At 43.9% G+C, this 20,755-nt stretch overlaps 1 protein-coding gene across 22 annotated transcripts in view; it reads left to right on the top strand.

Moving 5' to 3' along the window:
* The window catches only part of CADPS (calcium dependent secretion activator), a 480,914-nt gene that overhangs the window by 284,536 nt on the left and 175,623 nt on the right, over positions 1–20,755 (top strand). For all 22 annotated transcript variants that reach the window (XM_018038339.1, XM_018038330.1, XM_018038334.1 and 19 more), the window contains exons 7-8: positions 8,700–8,811; positions 17,172–17,311. In XM_018038339.1, coding sequence (XP_017893828.1) covers positions 8,700–8,811; positions 17,172–17,311 — 252 coding nt within the window. The remainder of the gene's footprint in view (positions 1–8,699; positions 8,812–17,171; positions 17,312–20,755) is intronic.

The raw sequence follows: 20,755 nt of genomic DNA on the forward strand, positions 1-20,755 counted from the left end.
TATATGCAGATAGCTTATCTCCTACTTATCCTTCCATCCACGCTCTAGGATCAGTACTGTTCTTATCTCCAGTTACAGATGTAAAAGTTGAGGCTCCAACTCACATACAACAACTGTTGTTATTTCTGGACGTGACATCACCCTAAGTAGAATATAACATCTATATGGTCAGCACTGACACCTCGTTCATCTTTGGATCCACAGCAGCACCTAGCAAAGTGATTTGCACGTGGTAGACATTCAGCAAGTGTTCTCTAAATACAGGAGGGCAAAGTATAGGTCTGCGTCCTAAGCAGTGGAAGTCAGAGCTTCATCCAGCACCAAGGCACATATAGTTTATTCAGCTGTTCCTCTCTTTGTTCTCCACCCTCTTGCAAGAGGTATTTGATTTGGAGTGAACATACATGTCTCAGTACACGTTCCTTCATATTTGGAGGCGCCACTGTGGGTGATTGCATTTGCGCAGTCTGTGCTTGTGTTGCTTCTGGTTGAAAAGACCAAAAGTAATGACAGTAGTTCATTTGGAACTCGGTGACACTTTCCAACATTATACTGTTGGCCCCCACATTGCTTCCAGGCCTTGGCGTTGTGAGCTAACCACTCTTGACCTTCAGAGACCTGCTCCTTGCTCATCAGAGTGCTGTCCTTGCTGCTATGTCTTTTGGTTCCCCTCTTCATGTTCCCAGACACTGTGTTACACTTCAGAGTGTTGGTGCTCTAACAACACAGCTAATCCTCAAGGAGATAAAGCCCTTTCTTTGGCTTAAAGGCAATAAGGAGTTCATGATCTAAGCCACAGGCAGCTCCCGATCTTGTTTTTGTTGACTGTATAGAGCTTCTCCATCTTTGGCTGCAAAGAATATAATCAATCTGATTTCGGTGTTGACCATCTGGTGATGTCCATGTGTAGAGTCTTCTCTTGTGTTGTTGGAAGAGGGTGTTTGCTATGACCAGTGCATTTTCTTGGCAAAACTCTATTAGTCTTTGCCCTGCTTCATTCCGCATTCCAAGACCAAATTTGCCTGTTACTCCAGGTGTTTCTTGACTTCCTACTTTTGCATTCCAGTCCTCTATAATGAAAAGGACATCTTTTTTGGGTGTTCTAAAAGATCTTGTAGGTCTTCATAAAACCGTTCAACTTCAGTTTCTTCAGCGTTATTGGTTGGAGCATAGACTTGGATAACTGTGATATTGAATGGTTTGCCTTGGAGACGAACAGAGATCATTCTGTCGTTTTTGAGATTGCATCCAAGTACTGCATTTCAGACTCTTTTGTTGACGATGATAGCTACTCCATTTCTTCTGAGGGATTCCTGCCCGTAGTAGTAGATGTAATGGTCATCTGAGTTAAATTCACCCATTCCAGTCCATTTTAGTTCACTGATTCCTAGAATGTCGACATTCACCCTTGCCATCTCTTGTTTGACCAATTCCGATTTGCCTTGATTCATGGACCTGACATTCCAGGTTCGTATGCAATATTGCTCTTTACAGCATCGGATCTTGCTTCTATCACCAGTCACATCCACAACTGGGTATCAGACTTAAATTGGAGAAAGTAGGGAAAACCGCTACATCATTCAGGTATGACCTAAATCAAATCCCTTATGATTATACAGTGGAAGTGAGAAATAGATTTAAGGGTCTAGATCTGATAGATAGAATGCCTGATGAACTATGGAATGAGGTTCGTGACATTGTACAGGAGACAGGGATCAGGACCATCCCCATGGAAAAGAAATGCAAAAAAGCAAAATGGCTGTCTGGGGAGGCCTTACAAGTAGCTGTGAAAAGAAGAGCGGCGAAAAGCAAAGGAGAAAAGGAAAGATATAAGCATCTGAATGCAGAGTTCCAAAGAATAGCAAGAAGAGAAAAGAAAGCCTTCCTCAGTGATCAATGCAAAGAAATAGAGGAAAACAACAGAATGGGAAAGACTAGAGATCAGAGATACCAAGGGAACATTTCATGCAAGGATGGGCTGGATAAAGGACAGAAATGGTATGGACCTAACAGAAGCAGAAGATATTAAGAAGAGGTGGCAAGAATACATGGAAGAACTGTAAAAAAAGATCTTCACGACCCAGATAATCATGATGATGTGATCACTAGTCTAGAGCCAGACATCTTGGAATGTGAAGTCAAGTGGGCCTTAGAAAACATCACTACAAACAAAGCTAGTGTAGGTGATGGCATTCCAGTTGAGCTGTTTCAAATCCTGAAAGATGATGCTGTGAAAGTGCTGCACTCAATATGCCAGCAAATTTGGAAAACTCAGCAGTGGCCACAGGACTGGAAAAGGTCAGTTTTCATTCCAATTCCAAAGGAAGGCAATGCCAAAGAAGGCTCACACTACCACATAATTGCACTCATCTCACATGCTAGTGAAGTAATGCTCAAAATTCTCCAAGCCAGACTTCAGCAACACGTGAACCGTGAACTCTCTGATGTTCAAGCTGGTTTTAGAAAAGGCAGAGGAACCAGAGATCAAATTGCCAACATCCACTGGATCATGGAAAAAGCAAGAGAGTTCCAGAAAAACATCTATTTCTGCTTTCTTGGCTATGCCAAAGCCTTTGACTGTGTGGATCACAATAAACTGTGGAAAATTCTGAAAGAGATGGGAATACCAGACCACCTGACCTGCCTCTTGAGAAATCTGTATGCAGGTCAGGAAGCAACAGTTACAACTGGACATGGAACAACAGACTGGTTCCAAATAGGAAAAGGAGTACGTCAAGGCTGTATATTGTCACCCTGCTTATTTAACTTCTATGCAGAGTACATCATGAGAAACGCTGGACTGGAAGAAACACAAGCTGGAATCAAGATTGCCAGGAGAAATATCAATCACCTCAGATATGCAGATGACACCACCCTTATGGCAGAAAGTGAAGAGGAACTAAAAAGCCTCTTGATGAAAGAGAAAGAGGAGAGTGACAAAGTTGGCTTAAAGCTCAACATTCACAAAACTAAGATCATGGCATCTGGTCCTGTCACTTCATGGGAAATAGATGGGGAAACAGTAGAAACAGAGTCAGACTTTATTTTGGGGGGCTCCAAAATCACTGGAGATGGTGACTGCAGCCATGAAATTAAAAGACGCTTACTCCTTGGAAGAAAAGTTATGATAGTATATTCAAAAGCAGAGACATTACTTTGCCGACTAAGGTCCACCTAGTCAAGGCTATGGTTTTTCCTGTGGTCATGTATGGATGTGAGAGTTGGACTGTGAAGAAGGCTGAGCACCGAAGAATTGATTCTTTTGAACTGTGGTGTTGGAGAAGACTCTTGAGGGTCCCTTGGACTGCAAGGAGATCCAACCAGTCCATTCTGAAGATCAGCCCTGGGATTTCTTTGGAAGGAATGATGCTCAAGCTGAAGCTCCAGTACTTTGGCCACCTCATGCGAAGAGTTGACTCATTGGAAAAAACTCTGATGCTGGGAGGGATTGGGGGCAGGAGGAGAAGGGGACGACCGAGGATGAGATGGCTGGATGGCATCACGGACTCGATGGACGTGAGTCTGAGTGAACTCCGGGAGATGGTGATGGACAGGGAGGCCTGGCATGCTGCAATTCATGGGGTCGCAGAGAGTCGGACACGACTGAGCGACTGAACTAAACTGAACTGAACTTGGCTTAAAGGAGGCAGTCACACCCTTGGGTATCTCTTGTGTCTGATCTTTTCAAAAATCCCCTGAGTCTGGTGACATGACTCTTCTGAATTTGTCATATCTTCCTAGTCATTAAACAAATGTTTGTTGTGTGTTGGGCCTTGTGTTTGGTACAGTAGATATTTTTTTTTTGAAAAGTCATGCTCCTTGCCCCAAGATATTCATCTAGAGAGGGAGCTAGACACACAGATGATTGTCAGTTCTAACACAGCTTAGTGAGTCATGGAGAAGCGGTCAGGCTCTATGGTTTGATGCATGGGTTTTAGGATCAGAAACTGTGAGTTTGAAGCCCAGTTCTGGGATAGCCTGAAACCCTGGCTGAGTTACTTAACCTCTCCAAGTCATAGTTTCTCCACTGATCAAGTGGTGATAATCACAGGATATGCCTTACAAAACTGTCAGAAGGATTAAATGGGATTATCCATGAAAAATGCTCAGCCCAGAACCTGGCAAAATAAGCACTCAATTGGTGACTGTTTTTAGTGCTTTTGTGAGCTGGTTGTACAGTGTGAGTACAGTAGCAGGTGCGATACAATCTCAGAAGAAGGCCACCTCACCCACTTGACTTTATGTATCCTGTGTTCAAGGAGAGCTTAGTTGACCTTTCCAACTGCTGTTTGCCATAAATCCTATCAACTCCTGGTCTTTTCCAATCAAAGTGGAATTTTATTTCAGTCCTGTAAAGGTATTCATCTTAATAGCCATAGTCAGTTCTCAACAAAGGAAAAGAAATGAGCAGAGAAGAAGGCAACCATGAGAAACAGATTCATTTATCAATGTTTGGCTCCACCAAGAAGACCCAGTTCCACCGCGGACTGATTTGTCTGCAGGTTATGTAGCAGTCTGCGAAGCATATTGAGCATGTGAAATGAATTCAGAGTGGTCTCATCCTTTCTGTAACAAAACTCTGCCTTTGAATTACAGAGGTAGTTGATGTTAATAGGATCCCAACACCAAGAAGTAAGTTGGTGGCATTTGGGAGGAAGGCAGCTTGGCGGCATGGCTAAAAGTTTGGGTGGTGGAGCCAGAATGCATTTGCCCACTGTGACCTTGGACACATTACTGTCCCTTCTGAGCCTCAGTTTCCTTATCTGTCACTAGCGGGGAGATCATTATAAGCATTTCACAGGATGGCCAAGGGCGCTTAAAAAGAAAAATACACATATGACCATAGGAATGTGTGACCAGCACATAGGAAGCTCTCAAGAAATATAAGCTGTTTTTGTTATAGTCAGGTTGTTACCATAGTTGGAAAAAGACAATGAACATTTCCATGACATTTTTTCCAGAGGGGAGAGGAGCAGGGAAAGTGCTGATAAGTAAATCTCCTTGGGGCACCTCCTAGTAGGAAGCATTGCCAAAAGGAGCTGGGAGTAGTTTTCACAGAGTCTTGTGACTGTGACGACCTTCCTCCCGACCACCACCATCACCCGTGCTCTGACCACACTAAACAGACTGGGTGGCCTTGGGCTCAGAGCCTGATTCATGAGCTTGTGATCCCTGTGGCTGCACAGGCCCCGCACGCAGACATTTGGTATCGTCCATGCTCTTTATTTCTATCTTGAAATTCTTAATTCTTTTATCTTTGACCTTGAGTCAGTTAAGTGGGGTCTTATGGAATAACACACATGCGTTTGAACAGAGGAAATACTCAGAGAAAGGAGGACACTGTATTTTAGTGTCTTTAGCACTTTTTCCTGCCTTTTGAACAAAAAGCCCACATTTTCATTTTGCGCCAGACCCTGGAAATAACGTAGCTAGTCCTGATTACACTGAGGGCTTTCTCTTTTTTCCTGCTCCACTGGGCCGAGTTGCCATTTTGAAATCTGGGGCTAAGCTGGGAGTCGGTAGCAACCAAGCAACTTGAGGTGAGCCAGGGGTCATGGTAGAAAGCCAGGGGTACAGCTGCAAGCCTGGTGGAAGGGAAAGGAAACCACTGGTCAAAGGGACAGAGTTGTCAGGACAGACTCCAGTAGCTTGAACTCCATCCAGCTGATGAGGTCTCAGAGACCTTGCCATGCCCCACGGTCTGAGTCATGTTGAATGCCTCATGAACTGAGCAGCCTTGGGTGGCACCAGGGGTCCAGGCAGACTGGGTCGTGCCCACTGAACAGGCCAGAAAAACCCTTACACACCAGTGTCCAGGTCAGTGTCCCAGGGATCCAGTGTGAGGAATGCCCAGGGACCTGGGATCAAGGCCTCTCTTGTGACCATGATAGAGTACCTCATTTTAGAGCACTCTTGGTTTCCAGCAGGAATCTTCCTTATTTCTTTGACTAAGCATGATAAATGCCCAAAGAAATTCATAGCACAGTTAATCATAAATAGTAATGATCACTGCAAAATTGTTAATAGTTCTTGTTGTTGAATATAACATTAATAGCAGCAAGAGCTATAAATGGGAATTAAGAGATTTGGGTTCCAGCCCAAACTGATCACAGTTCACTGGAATAAAATGGACAAGATCTTGAAGTTCTTAGTTTTCTCATCTTCAAAACAGGCACAGTATGAACTTTTTACCTTGTGTAGTAGGAAGGGTAAAGTCCCTCTTGTTTGTTCAGCAAAGGGTCAGATACTTAATAAGAGCTTAATATATATGTGTTGAATGAATAACGCAAAAGATCAGTGAGTGTCATGGTTTCTAGAATACATCTATGTATCCTTATTTGGGGAAGGAAGGTAGTTAAAATTTGAGGGGCTCTTACCCTGTCCCAAACCTGCTGCCATTTACTGTTTGTAACTAGTCTCTGAAATTGTGTTATTTTATCACTAAGAAAACTGAAGCTCAGGGACATTGACTCGCCCAAGTCCTACAATTGTTAGTGACTTAACAGAATTTGAATGAAGAATGTTGGGTTCGAAACCTTACGCCTTGTCATGTTGCCTTTGCTAGGACAGAGGCTCCCCATCTTAGGAGCTTGGGAATAGCTGCAGTAGCTAATGACCAAAATGAGGTGCTTCCATCTGTACATCTAACATTTTGCTGTTGCATTTGAGACCTGTTGCTGCTTGTCCTGTCTTCATGTCCTCTGCCTTTGTCTCTGTGACTGCGGTATTTCCTCAGTGGTTCTCAAACACTTGGATCCCCGCGGAGCTGGATGTCCCCTTCTCTCCATTTCGTGCTCTCTTGCCAGCTCTCTAGGTACCTCATGTTTTTGAGTTAAGTTAGTGAGATTTAGCCTATTGTGTACAACCATGAGATTAGAAGGGTTCCATCATTTACAAATGAAGAAATATAATCAGCCAGCAAACATAGAGTAACATAGTCAAGCCTGCTATTTACCACAGAAATGCCCCTGAAAACAAGAATGACAAAATTGGCCAGAAGAAAAAAAGAATAGGGACATCCAGAGGAGGCAGAAAGCCTTGTGATTTGCACTTTCCTTCCCGTATGGTAGGAGGACAGTCACCACCTGTGTGGAAAGCATTTTGGAAATGGATGATCACTTCCAAGCCATGAAAGTCATCATTGATGAGCACAGTTCCCACAACATTGTAGGAGCACTACCGTCTTTGTTGATGAGTGAATGAAGAAATAATCTCCCATCTGACTCCCTGATTCCCAAAGAAATACACAGAAATGAAGTTTAAAAGTAATGTCCAACCCGATCTCAGTAACAGAGGAATGGTTAAATAAATTATGATGCATCCATAATATTACAGTCATTAAAAATAATGTTCAGTGAGTTAATCTATAATATGGAAATCAACCATTACATAGGCAAACTGAGAAACATTTCTGTACAAAAGTATATCTATTCCTATTTCCTAATTCTGTAAAAGAATACATATTTGCCTAATTTATTTATTCAACAAATATTTGTTAAGTTTCTCTTGTGTGCTAAGTACTGTGGTAATGCAAGATAAACAAAATACACAGTCATGCATTTACGGAGCTTACAGAATGCGAGAGGATCCAGTTACTAAATAATCACCACAGTAAATCAGTCATTACAAATCTGTGATTCTTAGGATAGAAAATTAAACAGTACGCTCAAGAGAGTTTAACACTGGAACCAAATCGAGACTGGGAGTTCAAGGGACATATTCTCTGGGAAAGTTATTTAAGCTGAGCCCTGAAGAGTTAGCCAGCAGAGGGAGCCGTGCAGGCAACAGCCCGGAGGAAGCGTGAGGAAGAGCCCGTGACCCTCTGGTGGATGACTGGGAGACCATACCAGGGGTCCGGATGGCCCCCAGGGCAGTGGAGCAGGTTCCACGGAAGGGTTTAGGGCAGCAGCTCGCTGTAATCCACTCAGCGCTTTAGGAAGATCACACTATTTCAGGTGCAGAGTGGATGGAAGTAGATCTGTGAGAATCATGCAGATGAATGGAAAGGTCACATGTCAGGGGCACATCAGGGGCTCATGTCAACCCAGACTGGTAGATGCCAGGCAAGCCAGGGGCTCCCCTCTCGGGACATCCACTATGGTTCCCAGAGATTGGTGAGTGGGGAAGGGGGTTTCCCTCATCACATCCTTCCACCTTCATTCCTCTTCAGCAGGCCTGAGTTCCAGCCATTGCTCTAGTCCACATATCTGTGAATGTCAGTGGAAATAGGACTCACTCCCTCCCCGCTACTAGTGAGGTCTCATTGTAAAGTCATCTGTTAGCTCCGGCCAGAGGAAGTGCCAGCTCAAAATCTAGAGCAGCAGTTTCCAAGAACTAGGGATTGATTCAGAGGCTACAAGGAGATGTTAGCAGTTACCCTGGAGTAGTTTGTGGGGAAAGCAAGTGCATGGGACAGAGTTCTCAGCAACTTGATTTCATGCTAATTCCAAGTGATTCCTTCTAGTGCTCTGTGAAGACCCCTGGCAACTTTCTGAGCATCTGTCTTGCATTTGTCTAACAAGTTAATTAACACTTTTTGTCATTCTGGCAGCTTGGGAAGGGAGGGAAGAGGGATGTGACAGCCAGTGATGATGCCTCGGGTTAACCCTGTGTTCACCCAACCCGAGAAGAAGGCAGGGCTAAGTTGAGCATTGTCACAGTGGAGGGCTCTGTGATGACCTCTCTGATTCTGTCCACAGCTGGGGCACCCAGGGTGACTTCTCTACAACCCATGCACTGCCCGCTGTGAAGGTGAAGCTGTTCACGGAGAGCACGGGAGTCCTGGCCTTGGAGGACAAAGAGCTGGGACGGGTAAGTGCTCCCTGCAAAAGTGCTAAACACGCTTAGAGAATACATGTAGGAGATTTAGGATCTAGACTCAGTTGATTATCCGCAGTGTTTTCTACCTTTGTTCCTATCTGATGGGCATATTCAACAGTCAGGCGGAATGCAGGACGATTCGTCATTATAGAGGAACAGCCCACTTGTGGCTGGATGATTAGTGCCCCGGGCCCCGCCCGTTCAATACCAGCAGAGGCCAGCACCAACTGTTTTGTCAACCAAAAAATGTCCCCCACATGTCTGAAACATCTCAAAGGGTGCTACCAATCCCTGTGAGTACCACTGAGATAATAATTCTTATTGAATCATTTCTTTTATGACTAATTTCTTCTTTCACCTCCGCTACTGGCTGATTCTGCACCAAACAGCCAGTATTTTCAGAGCTCCAGGTGGCTTTGTTCCTTGCTGGCCTTCAGTGCTTCCATGACTCCATAGTGAAACCAGAGCTGTAGCGCAGTACACAGTGACGCGTGTGACCTGGCCTCTCCCCACCGCCCCAGCCGCCTCACTTTCTGTCACCCCGCCCCTCATCCAGATGCACCGGCATCACTGGCCAGATTTTAGTCCCTCAAGTACACCAAATTCTATCTCATTTCAGGAGGCTTTCTCTCTGCCTGGGACCCTCTTCCTACCACCCAACCCTCCCAGAGGTTGCTTGCTTCTCTAATAAATGCCACTGCCTCCTCAGAGAGCCCTTTGTGGACTCCCCATCCTCCTTCCTTTACCCCCTCAGTTCCTTCCCTGTTCATAGCCTCCAGAATTTATCACTGAGAGAATTTACAGAGATTTGGGCTTCTGTCTCCCCCACTGAACTGTAAAAATTCCAAAGGAGACAGAAAGCAATTTTGTCCTTTTTTAAAAAATTAGAGTGTAGTCAGATTACAGTGTTGTGTTTCGGGTGTACAGCATGGTGATTCAGTGTTTTCATAGATCATACTCAAATTAACAATATTATAAAATACTGGATATATTCCTTCTATTGTACAGTATAGCCTTGTGTCTTATTTATTTTATATATAGTAGTTTGTACCTCTCAATCCCCTACCCCCATTTTGCCCCTTCCCCCATCCCTCTTCCCATTGCAAGAGAGAGACCATGAGCATGAAACTGGACCTTGTTTTGTTCACCACCCTATACCTATCCCCAGAGCCCAGCACATAGACTGTTAGTACATTTCATTTGCACTAGTTGAATGCATAATCCCTTCTGAAAGCTGTGTGACACAAACCAAGACATTTCACCTCTCCGAGCCTCTGACACATCATCTCTGAGGATAGGGACAGAATACCTCAAGGCGTGCATATGGTACATGCGCCTAAGAACACCAGGAAGAGCACATTAACCAGACTTTCTTTTTCGTACCTTTGTTTTTTCATTTCCTTTAACTGGTTTTCATCTATAGAACTATATAGAATCATAGTTCCAGAAAAACATCTATTTCTGCTTTATTGACTATGCCAAAGCCTTTGACTGTGTGGATCACAATAAACTGTGGAAAATTCTGAAAGAGATGGGAATACCAGACCACCTCACCTGCCTCTTGAGAAATCTGTATGCAGGTCAGGAAGCAACAGTTACAACTGGACATGGAACAACAGACTGGTTCCAAATAGGAAAAGGAGTACGTCAAGGCTGTATATTGTCACCCTGCTTATTTAACTTCTATGCAGAGTACAGCATGAGAAACGCTGGACTGGAAGAAACACAAGCTGGAATCAAGATTGCCGGCAGAAATATCAACAACCTCAGATATGCAGATGACACCACCCTTATGGCAGAAAGTGAAGAGGAGCTAAAAAGCCTCTTGATGAAAGTGAAAGAGGAGAGCGAAAAAGTTGGCCTAAAGCTCAACATCCAGAAAACAAAGATCATGGCATCTGGTCCCATTACTTCATGGGAAATAGATGGGGAAACAGTGGAAACAGTGTCAGACTTTATTTTTGGGGGCTCCAAAATCACTGCAGGTGGTGACTGCAGCCATGAAATTAAAAGACACTTACTCCTTGGAAGAAAAGTTATGACCAACCTAGATAGCATATTCAAAAGCAGAGACATTACTTTCCCGTCTAAGGTCCGCCTAGTCAAGGCTATGGTTTTTCCAGTGGTCATGTATGGATGTGAGAGTTGGACTGTGAAGAAGGCTGAGCACCGAAGAATTGATGCTTTTGAACTGTGGTGTTGGAGAAGACTCTTGAGAGTCCCTTGGACTGCAAGGAGATCCAACCAGTCCATTCTGAAGGAGATCAACCCTGGGATTTCTTTGGAAGGAATGATGTTAAAGCTGAAACTCCAGTACTTTGGCCACCTCATGCGAAGAGTTGACTCATTGGAAAAGACTCTGATGCTGGGAGGGATTGGGGGCAGGAGGAGAAGGGGACGACCAAGGATGAGATGGCTGGATGGCATCACGGACTCAATGGACATGAGTCTGAGTGAACTCCGGGAGTTGGTGATGGACAGGGAGGCCTGGCGTGCTGCAATTCATGGGATCACAAAGAGTCGGACACGACTGAGCGACTGAACTGAACTGAGACCACAGATGGAAATAAGGCAAAAAGTAAACAAGACTAATAGCAAAAAGACCTCTCCCCACCACACACACAAAAAAGGAGGAGGATTAAAGTAAGAAGAGGTTTACCTGTTTTCTTTGTGAAATGACAAATACTCATTTTCATCCCTAGGGAAAGAGACACACAGAGTGGGGGAAGGAGCCTGTCTTTTCTTTTTCTTCAAACCTTTCTTTTTCCATGAAGACTCGAATCAGGAATCATGAGTGTCTCAGAGACCTAGGATATTAGTGTTAGCAGACTCAAGTTCAGGAGGCATCAACCCGAGCCCATTCCATGGGCCTCAGGAGCCCCTTGAAGTTGTTTACAGATGTTGGGGCAGGGGACGTAGTAATGCTTGCTAATCCAAGTGTTCGCCAGCTTCCTAAAACTGTTTCGAGTCAGAAAAGTTAAAACCCGCTGGTCTAGTCAAAGCCTTTTACTTTATAGATGAGAAAACTGACTGCTGTGGAAGGCAGGATCCTCTAGTGCACGCCCATGTGCACACACACAGCCACCCACTCAATCGGGACCAAACCCAGCTGCATGTTTACCGCTGGCCAGGCCACAGCCCCTCACTGACTCTTCATCTGAACCTTAGGGAGAAGGCACAGTTACTACCCTCCTCTGTTCTTGGGCCCAGAGGAGGTAAGTGACTTGCCAGGAATGATGTCACCTCATCTCTAGGGCTGTTTTTACTACACCATTTTGTTCTTATGCAAAAACTCCTCTGCTGTTGGGGTGAAGACCATGAGTTTGCCACAGCCCCTCACAGCCATTAATCTCTTAACAAATTATACTCTCCTCCAGTCTCATTACAGATTCCGCCAGATAGCAGTTTACCCTTCCTTCCTGCCAAAGAAACTTTCCACCTTGCAGTGGAGCTGGCCTGCCTGGCCCTAGTGCTGGCGCGGTGGGTACCCTTTGCCGGCAGCACCTCCACAGGCAGCAGCTGGGTGACAGAAGTGGCCTTTTTAACAAGGGGCAGCAGAAGATGAGATGGTTAGATAGCATCACCCACTCAGTGGACATGAATTTGAGCAAACTCTGGGAGATAGTGGAGGACAGAGGAGCCTGGTATGCTGCAGAGTGAAGCTGTGCAGTCCATGAGGCTGCAGAGTCAAACACAACTTAGCAACTGAACGACAACAAATAGCCAATTAATGGTGCTCCCCAGGTGGCTCAGTGGTAGAGTATCCACCTACCAGTGCAGGAGACACATGTTCAGTCCTTGAGTCAGGAAAATCCTCTGGAGAAGGAAATAGCAACCCACTCTAGTATTCTTGCCTGGGAAATCCCATGGACAGAGGAGCGTGGTGGGCTACGCACATACAGTCCATGGGGTCACAAAGAGTCAGTCATGGCTTAGTAACTGAGCAGGCAGCCAGCCAGTTAACAGGGTTGTGATGGGTTCAGGTGCACAGCAGAGTGACCCAGCCATACATACACATGGAGGCGTTCTCCTCCAGACTCCCCTCCACCAGGATGGGAGGGGAGTTTGGGGGAGATTCTTTGGACCCCTTGAATAAGTGTTTCTATGCGTAGATTCTTCCCAAGTTTAGCAGGACACAGCCACGTTGACAGATTCTGGTGCTATGTTCCTTCATGGAATAGTATTTCGTTGGTTCTATTTGTGTTTTTATGTTTCATTTTTATTAGTCTTGCTAACTAAAAAGTAGCTCATTCATATACTAAAAAAAAATAATAATCTAAATGGATATATAATGAAAATGAATGAGCCCACCCACCTAACTTTAGTTTCTTTTACCAGAGGAAAACCTTGTTTTTGGTGTGTATTCTTGCCCAGATATTCTTAGGAGGTACAAACATAGTATGTACAAACATATTTGAATATATCTCTCTTTAAAAAAAGAGAGAAAAAGAGCATAGTTGGATATATATTGCTCTGCACTTTGCTTGAAATATCAGGATATTTGGAGATTAGTCTGTATCACCACATACTGACTTCCCTCTTGTTTTCATAGCCACATACACTATGTACATGTATTTATTTAGATTGTCTCCACTCTCTGGCTATATAAACAATGCCTCTTAAAATACCTTAAGTTTATTTCTTTGCATGTTTGTGTACATAAATAGGATAAATTTCAAAAAACTACCTTGCTGAATGAAAATTGAAATTTGACAGATACTACCAAATTGTCCCCTAAAGAGTGTATGTGCTCAGTCACTCAGTTGTGCCCGACTCTTTGTTGCCCCACTAACTATAGCCCACCAGACTTCTCTGTCCATGGAATTTTCCAAGCAGGAACACTAGAGTGGATTGTGACTTCCTACTCCAGGGGATTTTCCCAACCCAGGTATCCAACCCGTGTCCCTTGGTCTGCTACATTGGCAGGCAGATTCTTTACCATTTATACCAACTGGGAGGCCCCAGAGAGTGTACCCCAATTTATAATTCTCACAAGGCATGAGGGAATGTCTGTTTCCCCACACTCTTGCCAACACTGCAGTACTGTCAAACACATTCATCAAATAGGAGCGCAGGCCTGCCGCGTCTGGTCATTTGTGCCACGCACAGAGCAGACAGGAATGACAGGGAACAGTCCGTAACCTCAGAAAACGCAAGGGGTGGAGACAAAACACCAGAACTTACAGTGCAGTGGGGTGAGTGCTCTGCTAGAGAAAGATACCTAGGGAACACATAGCAAGGGGATGTATTCTAGTCTGAGGAGCAGAAACACTGACCCAGGAGAATGCAGAGATCAGGAGAGACTTACAGGCTAAGTGTTGGAGGGGATCAGCCAGGTAAATAAAGCCAGGTAAAGACTCAGGGTGAAGCCATCCACCAGAAGGATCTCTCTGGATGCCCAGGTAATGTAGGGAAGCTGGGGCCGGCCAGCATGCAGCTTACTGCTCAGGATGGCACGTGTTCCCACATCAGCATTACCACATCAAAGCACAGCACACATGGACTGCGGCTGAGATGACAAAGTGCTTGATTAGCAGCCTGGAATGTCTAGATGAGGTGTCTGGACTGCTCAGGACTCTTGTGTGCTCGTGTGCCCCCAGAAGGACCCTAATAATTCAGCGGGGCTGACACTTACAAAAGATTTGGCAGCCTGTCGGGCACATGGCAGGGTGGGATGAAGATGGAGGAGGATTGCAGTGACCTCATCTTTCCATCCACCCTAGAGATGAGGTCTCCCCAGGGAGTGATGAAATGGGGGAAGAAGCCTTTGTGGAGTGGACAGTGATGATCTGTGGCCATTTGTGTCAGCGAATGGACAGCATATTGCCAATGGGAAATGTGCCCAGGATCCATATGGTGGATGGCCTGTTAATGAGCTCTGGGTACCCAGTGCCCATTTCAATTTTGCCAAGTGAGCAGAAGCAGAAGGAGGCCCTGGGCCTTACCTGCTGCTCTTCTGGCCCTGGTGGTGTTTCCCTTATCAGCTCCTCCCCTTCCTGTTTCCCAACACATCACCCCCTCTCCCAACTCATCACCTCTTGAGCCAAATGAGCACAGCTGATAAAGTCAGCTTCACCAAGATCAGCAGGGCCTGCTCTCTGCCTCCACAGTCTGGGGTCTCAGGATGTGGAACCTGATGGAGGTGTCCTAGAGGGACAGGCTTTATCTTGAGAGATAATGAGAGATCTCTACAACCCAGTGGCACTGTGACTAACTTATTTCTTTCCAATGGCCCAAGGCATGCCACAGTTCACTAGTGCCAGGTAAGTGAACTGATAACATTTTGTGATAGAAATTTCAGCTAAATCAGCCCTCACAAAATGAGCAAATGACCAAAAAGATTACTACAGAAGAGCTATGATTTAAACACGATACTGGTATTGCGAGTCTGGCAAAAAAAATGTGAAAAAGGTAGAGGTGACATCAGTCCTGCTAATGAAGAGTTCTGCCATCCATGTCATGAGATAAAAACGATGCCAGTGTGGATGTCCATCAAAACAGGATGAAATTATCCATTAAGTCCTCTTGAACCACAGATTCACATCTGGCATCACTAACAGTGAGCCCTGCATTACCTGTACCTGGTACCTTAACATATAGCTAATAATAGTACAGAGCCACCAGCATTAGCAAGATGTTTAAAACTAGAGTTTGAGGGTACTTCCCTAGTAGTCTGTGCTTCCATTGCAGGGGCACAGGTTCAATACCCAGTCAGGGAACTGAGATCCTGCAAGGATGGCAATGTCAAAAAAATTAATAAAGTAAAAAATAAAAATAGAAGTTTTTTTTTTAATCTTTAACTCATCTTTTAAAAACTTCTGTTTGTGCATGTTTTAAAATATATGTAATGCAGTATTAATATAAAGATACAGCATATAAAATATACATGGATATATATTTTATATACATTTATATTAATTTTTATATTACTAATAATCTATTTATAGGTTTTTGGCTACTTGCTTAAAAATTTTTTACTGAAGTCTGTAATGATCCAAAAATGTTGGCAGCCTCAGTTTTGAAAAATCAGGCCTTCTTGTATTTTAATCAGGTCATTAGACCTTAAAAGGACTCAAATGTTGGAGTTATCAAGAATGTACAAATTCTGTTTTATCAGAAAGACAGAACTGAGTGGATAAAAAAAGGGTCAGGCCTAGAATCAGAAGGGGTCAAAAATCAGCAGGCAAGACATGTCTAAAGGGCTGATTTTATATTCCTGCCATTTCCTATTCCGCTCCAAGCTCTTTCTCCTCCGTCCCACAGGAAGCTGTGTGCTCCAACCCTCCAAGTGCAGGCCAAGCCTGCATGACTGCCCTGAGGCTGACACAGCCTCTGGAAGGCCGAGTGTCCAGCCCTGAGACTCTGACCGCCTCTCCCTCATCCTCTTGCAGACTGCAAGGGGCTGCCTTTGCTGCGCCTGCAGAAAAGAGAGGCTTTGAAAACAGACCAAACAGCATGCACCAACCAGGGCACTCTACCATCCCAGAAGCAGGGGCCCAGCTTTTGTCATGCCTATATTTGGTTCACATTCCCTTTGTTTAGGGGTTTTTCCAAATACTTCACTCCTCTTGAATGCATATTCCCAAGACCCCAGCTAGCTCCTTAGTGAGAACTCTTTTGGCACATCATGAAAAAGTGGATTTACAGGAAAGTGGGTCCCCTTCTGGCTTCACTTACGGCATCTGTGACAGTCAGAGCTGGGATGGAAGACCCAAGTCACTTTGTCATCTCTGAAGCACCCTGGTGACAGGCCTTTCCTCAGAGCCTATCCTTCTTCAAGCTGTGTGTGCTTCCCTCTGGGCCAGGACAGAGTTGGGTGCTGTGTGATGTCACATCCAGGTTGAAATGTGGGACATCAAATCATGTCCCTCCCTTCTTCCCCTGCAACCCTAAAGGGGTTTCTCCTCTCAAGATAGCAGAAGAAATCCTGAAGAATGGGAAAAGAAATAAATGTTCTCTCTACTATAGAAGTGTATTTCTTCCTTTTATGCAGCCATCTTCTTTGAGGAGAGTAATGTGTGGAGTACATTCTTAGTTCTGTGTTGCTTTACTCAAAAGCATGATCACAGAAATTGTGATCCCTGCCCTTTCAGAATTAGCCAGGGAGTGAGAGAAGAAAACCAATAATGCTGCTTCTGTTCTCAGGCCCAGCTGCATGGCACCAGTCAGCCGTGGTTGGTAGGTGAATCCTTGGATTTGAGTCTGATGTTTAGGCCTTAACTGCCTTCCTGCTAGCCGTAGGGCATGGATAAAGGCCCTAGATTCTCAGCAGTAAAGTTTCTCATCTGTGAAAACATACCCATATCGTGTCCCTATTTTCTGGCTAAGGTGGTTGTCTTTTATCCCTGCAGGTTATTCTCCATCCCACCCCGAACAGCCCCAAACAGTCAGAGTGGCACAAAATGACAGTCTCCAAAAACTGCCCCGATCAAGACCTCAAAATCAAACTCGCTGTCCGAATGGACAAACCTCAGAATATGAAGCATTCTGGGTAAGTGCTCCTTCTCTGAGGGGTAATTTCTTCATTCATTTCTTTATTAAAAAAAAAAAAAGTTGATCTTTAGAGAATGACATGGAAGAAAACATTAAGAAATATATGAGAGATTATTAAAATTCATGACTATGATATTTACTATAGACTTCCTTAACCCTCATGATTATTGTATTTGCATTTTTACTAAACTGTCAGGATAGTTGTTTCTTTCTCCTTTTTAAAAAAAATTTCCAGTACAATTCAAAACCTTCCCAGGCCCAGGCTGGGTGATTCTGGTTTATGAGGTTTTACTGGCTTCACATACCTTTTTAAAGGCATCTAGATCTTTCTGACTCTCCGACACATGGCGCTTACACCTTCATTAACAGCCACATCCAGGATGTGTGAGCAGTTGCCTTAGGCAACCTTCAAACAATCAATTCACATTGAATCAGTTTTAGTGTTTCGCGTAGCATTTAAATTAACCACAAAGTGGAAAATTTGTCTTAAGTTTCTTAAGATTTGAGAAGAATGACCAATAAAGTAATTTCAAGTAGGATTTTAAAAAAAAGATAAAATGTAGTTTTATTTTATAGATCAAACCAGTGGTTTGTACAGGAAATGTTTATTGACACGTGGGTTTATATGGAGCGCCATCACCCAAAGCTAAATTGCTTGGACCCCACAAGCTCAGAAAATGTGATCACTTAGAAAGGAGTTGGACCATTTAACTCTGATAAGGAGAATGCCAAACCAATGAAAAGGAGTGGGTTGTTTTCCAAGGATTCTGCACATACCACAGCCAACCAGCTATCATTCTGCATTCAAGCTTCAATTGAAGCTTGGTTATGAGCTAAATATTTGGCGAATTCATAGAGCAGGGACTGGCCACTGGTTAGGACAGATTTAAACAGAAGCCCATGAGAGGTTCAGAGGCACGTGGTCAGGATGGGCAGTTCACATCCCAGCAACTGAGCAGATCACGGCAGCCTGTGATCCGAGTAAAGAGCGGCATTCTGGTCTTGGTGCTCCCAGATTCTAGGGAACAGAAAAGGCTCAGGATTTGAGGTAAAGATAGATACTTACCAGCCAGGGCATTGGAGGGGGTCAGATCTGAGGAACTCCAGAGGAAGCAAAGGGCCCTCACAAACTAAGGACCAGGTACTGAACCTGGGCTCTGGCTTAGATTTGACAAATTTCCATGGCATCGTCTGGTGGCCAGACTATTCCTAGACGATGAGGTGGGATTTTGGCAAAGCTCTTCTGCCCGTGGCCGTGTAAAGGCTGTAGGGGAGTGAGCCAGGGCTCTGCTATATGCTCTGCCCTTTTTCAGCCGTCCATCATGAAGGGCATCCAGCTTCGCTTCAGTTACATTAGCAACTCATAAAAATGTTTGTGACTTGATAGGGATTGCATTGAATTTGTAAATTGCTTTGGGTAATATACTCATTTTCACTATATTGATTCTACCTTATGACCCAGCAATCCCACTGCTGGGCATACACACCGAGGAAACCAGAATTGAAAGAGACACATGTACCCCAATGTTCATTGCAGCACTGTTTATAATAGCTAGGACATGGAAACAACCTAGATGTCCATCAGCAGATGAATGGATAAGAAAGCTGTGGTACATATACACAATGGAGTATTACTCAGCCGTTAAAAAGAATTCATTTGAATCAGTTCTGATGAGATGGATGAAACTGGAGCCGATTATACAGAGTGAAGTAAGCCAGAAAGAAAAACACCAATACAGTATACTAACACATATATATGGAATTTAGGAAGATGGCAATGACGACCCTGTATGCAAGACAGGGAAAGAGACACAGATGTGTATAATGGACTTTTGGACTCAGAGGGAGAGGGAGAGGGTGGGATGATTTGGGATAATGACATTCTAACATGTATACTATCATGTAAGAATTGAATCGCCAGTCTATGTCTGACGCAGGATACAGCATGCTTGGAGCTGGTGCATGGGGATGACCCAGAGAGATGTTATGGTGAGGGAGGTGGGAGGGGGGTTCATGTTTGGGAACGCATGTAAGAATTAAAGATTTTAAAAAAAATAAAATAAAATTCTCCATACAAGAAAAAAAAAAATGTTTGTGACATGTTTCTGAGGTCAGCTTTTCCTCTTTATCGTATTCCTGGCACTTATTCCCAAAATGGTAAATGGGATTTCTCCCTAAAATCTCTTCTTTTTCAATATAAACATCCTACTTTTAAGACAAAGGATTTGAGAATTCTGTTGGGTTCCTGTGGTACCCAGAAACAGATTATGGGTCTGAAGCAGACATTGTCTCATAAATACTTGGTAAATATTTGCTAAAGGAACAAGAACGTGAGTGAGCAATATGGAGGGGATAAGGGCAAAGTGCAGAGGATAAAGCAGTGAAAAAAGAGAATATGAATGAATATATTTGTCCTTAAACATGCTTCAAAAAAAAACTTCCTCAAAAAGATCAGTAGCTCACCCTACTTTCTAGGCCCCTTTGAAGCTCTGAACCAGGAATTTTAGAAACACTCTGTTCTTTAATCCCCACTGCAGACACTTGACACACATACCCCTTTCCTCTTCAGACAGAGTCTTGTTTCTCACACACTCTTCATTTCTCTAACCAATCTGGGTTAAGTAATTTCTTTCTCTTGATTCATTTGTAGAATTATTATTAACATGTTTTAGGCCATCTTGAGTTTATGGATGACAGAAGTCTGTAACTCACTTCTGATGGGCTCCACAGCTATTTCAGTTTACTAAGCTGCCATTTAAAAACTACCCCTGCCAGGAAATATGCCAGGAGGGCATAGAGATGCTCTGAAAAGTGAATGGTGGTTGCCTTAAAACCTGGTCTGACCCATTGTGCCCTAAAATCAGAATGACCTTAGCTGCTCAAGGGATGATGCAAGGAAAATAAAAATGTTCTCAACTATATATTTTTTTGCATTTGAACTTAAAATAGTTTATGAAACCCTATTATATGGGGAAGGAGGATAAAAATATCAGAATAGTGTCACAGCTTAGAGAATGAGGAGGCTTCCCTGGTGGCTCAGAGGTTAAAGCATCTGCCTGCAATGCAGGAGACCTGGGTTCGATCCCTGGGTCGAGAAGATCCCCTGGAGAAAGAAATGGCAACCTACTCCAGTATTCTTGCCTGGAGAATCCCATGGACGGAGGAGCCTGGTCGGCTACAGTCCATGGGGTCGCGAAGAGTCGGACACGACTGAGCGGCTTTGCTTCACTTCACTTCACTTCACTTAGAGAATAAAAGAAAGGTATTTTTAAGAATTACAGCTGAGATTATATTGGGTTAGTGAAGAAGTCTGATTAGTGAATACGTTATTCAATGAAGTTCTTGGTGAAAATGAAAAATAGGTTTTTAATTTTTACTTAAAACTGAATAAACTTTTTGGCCAACCCAATAAATTATATCTACTTCAGTGTTTGTTAAAATT

This window comes from Capra hircus, chromosome 22 (genome assembly GCF_001704415.2).
Source record: "Capra hircus breed San Clemente chromosome 22, ASM170441v1, whole genome shotgun sequence".
NCBI classification, from domain to species: domain Eukaryota; kingdom Metazoa; phylum Chordata; class Mammalia; order Artiodactyla; family Bovidae; genus Capra; species Capra hircus.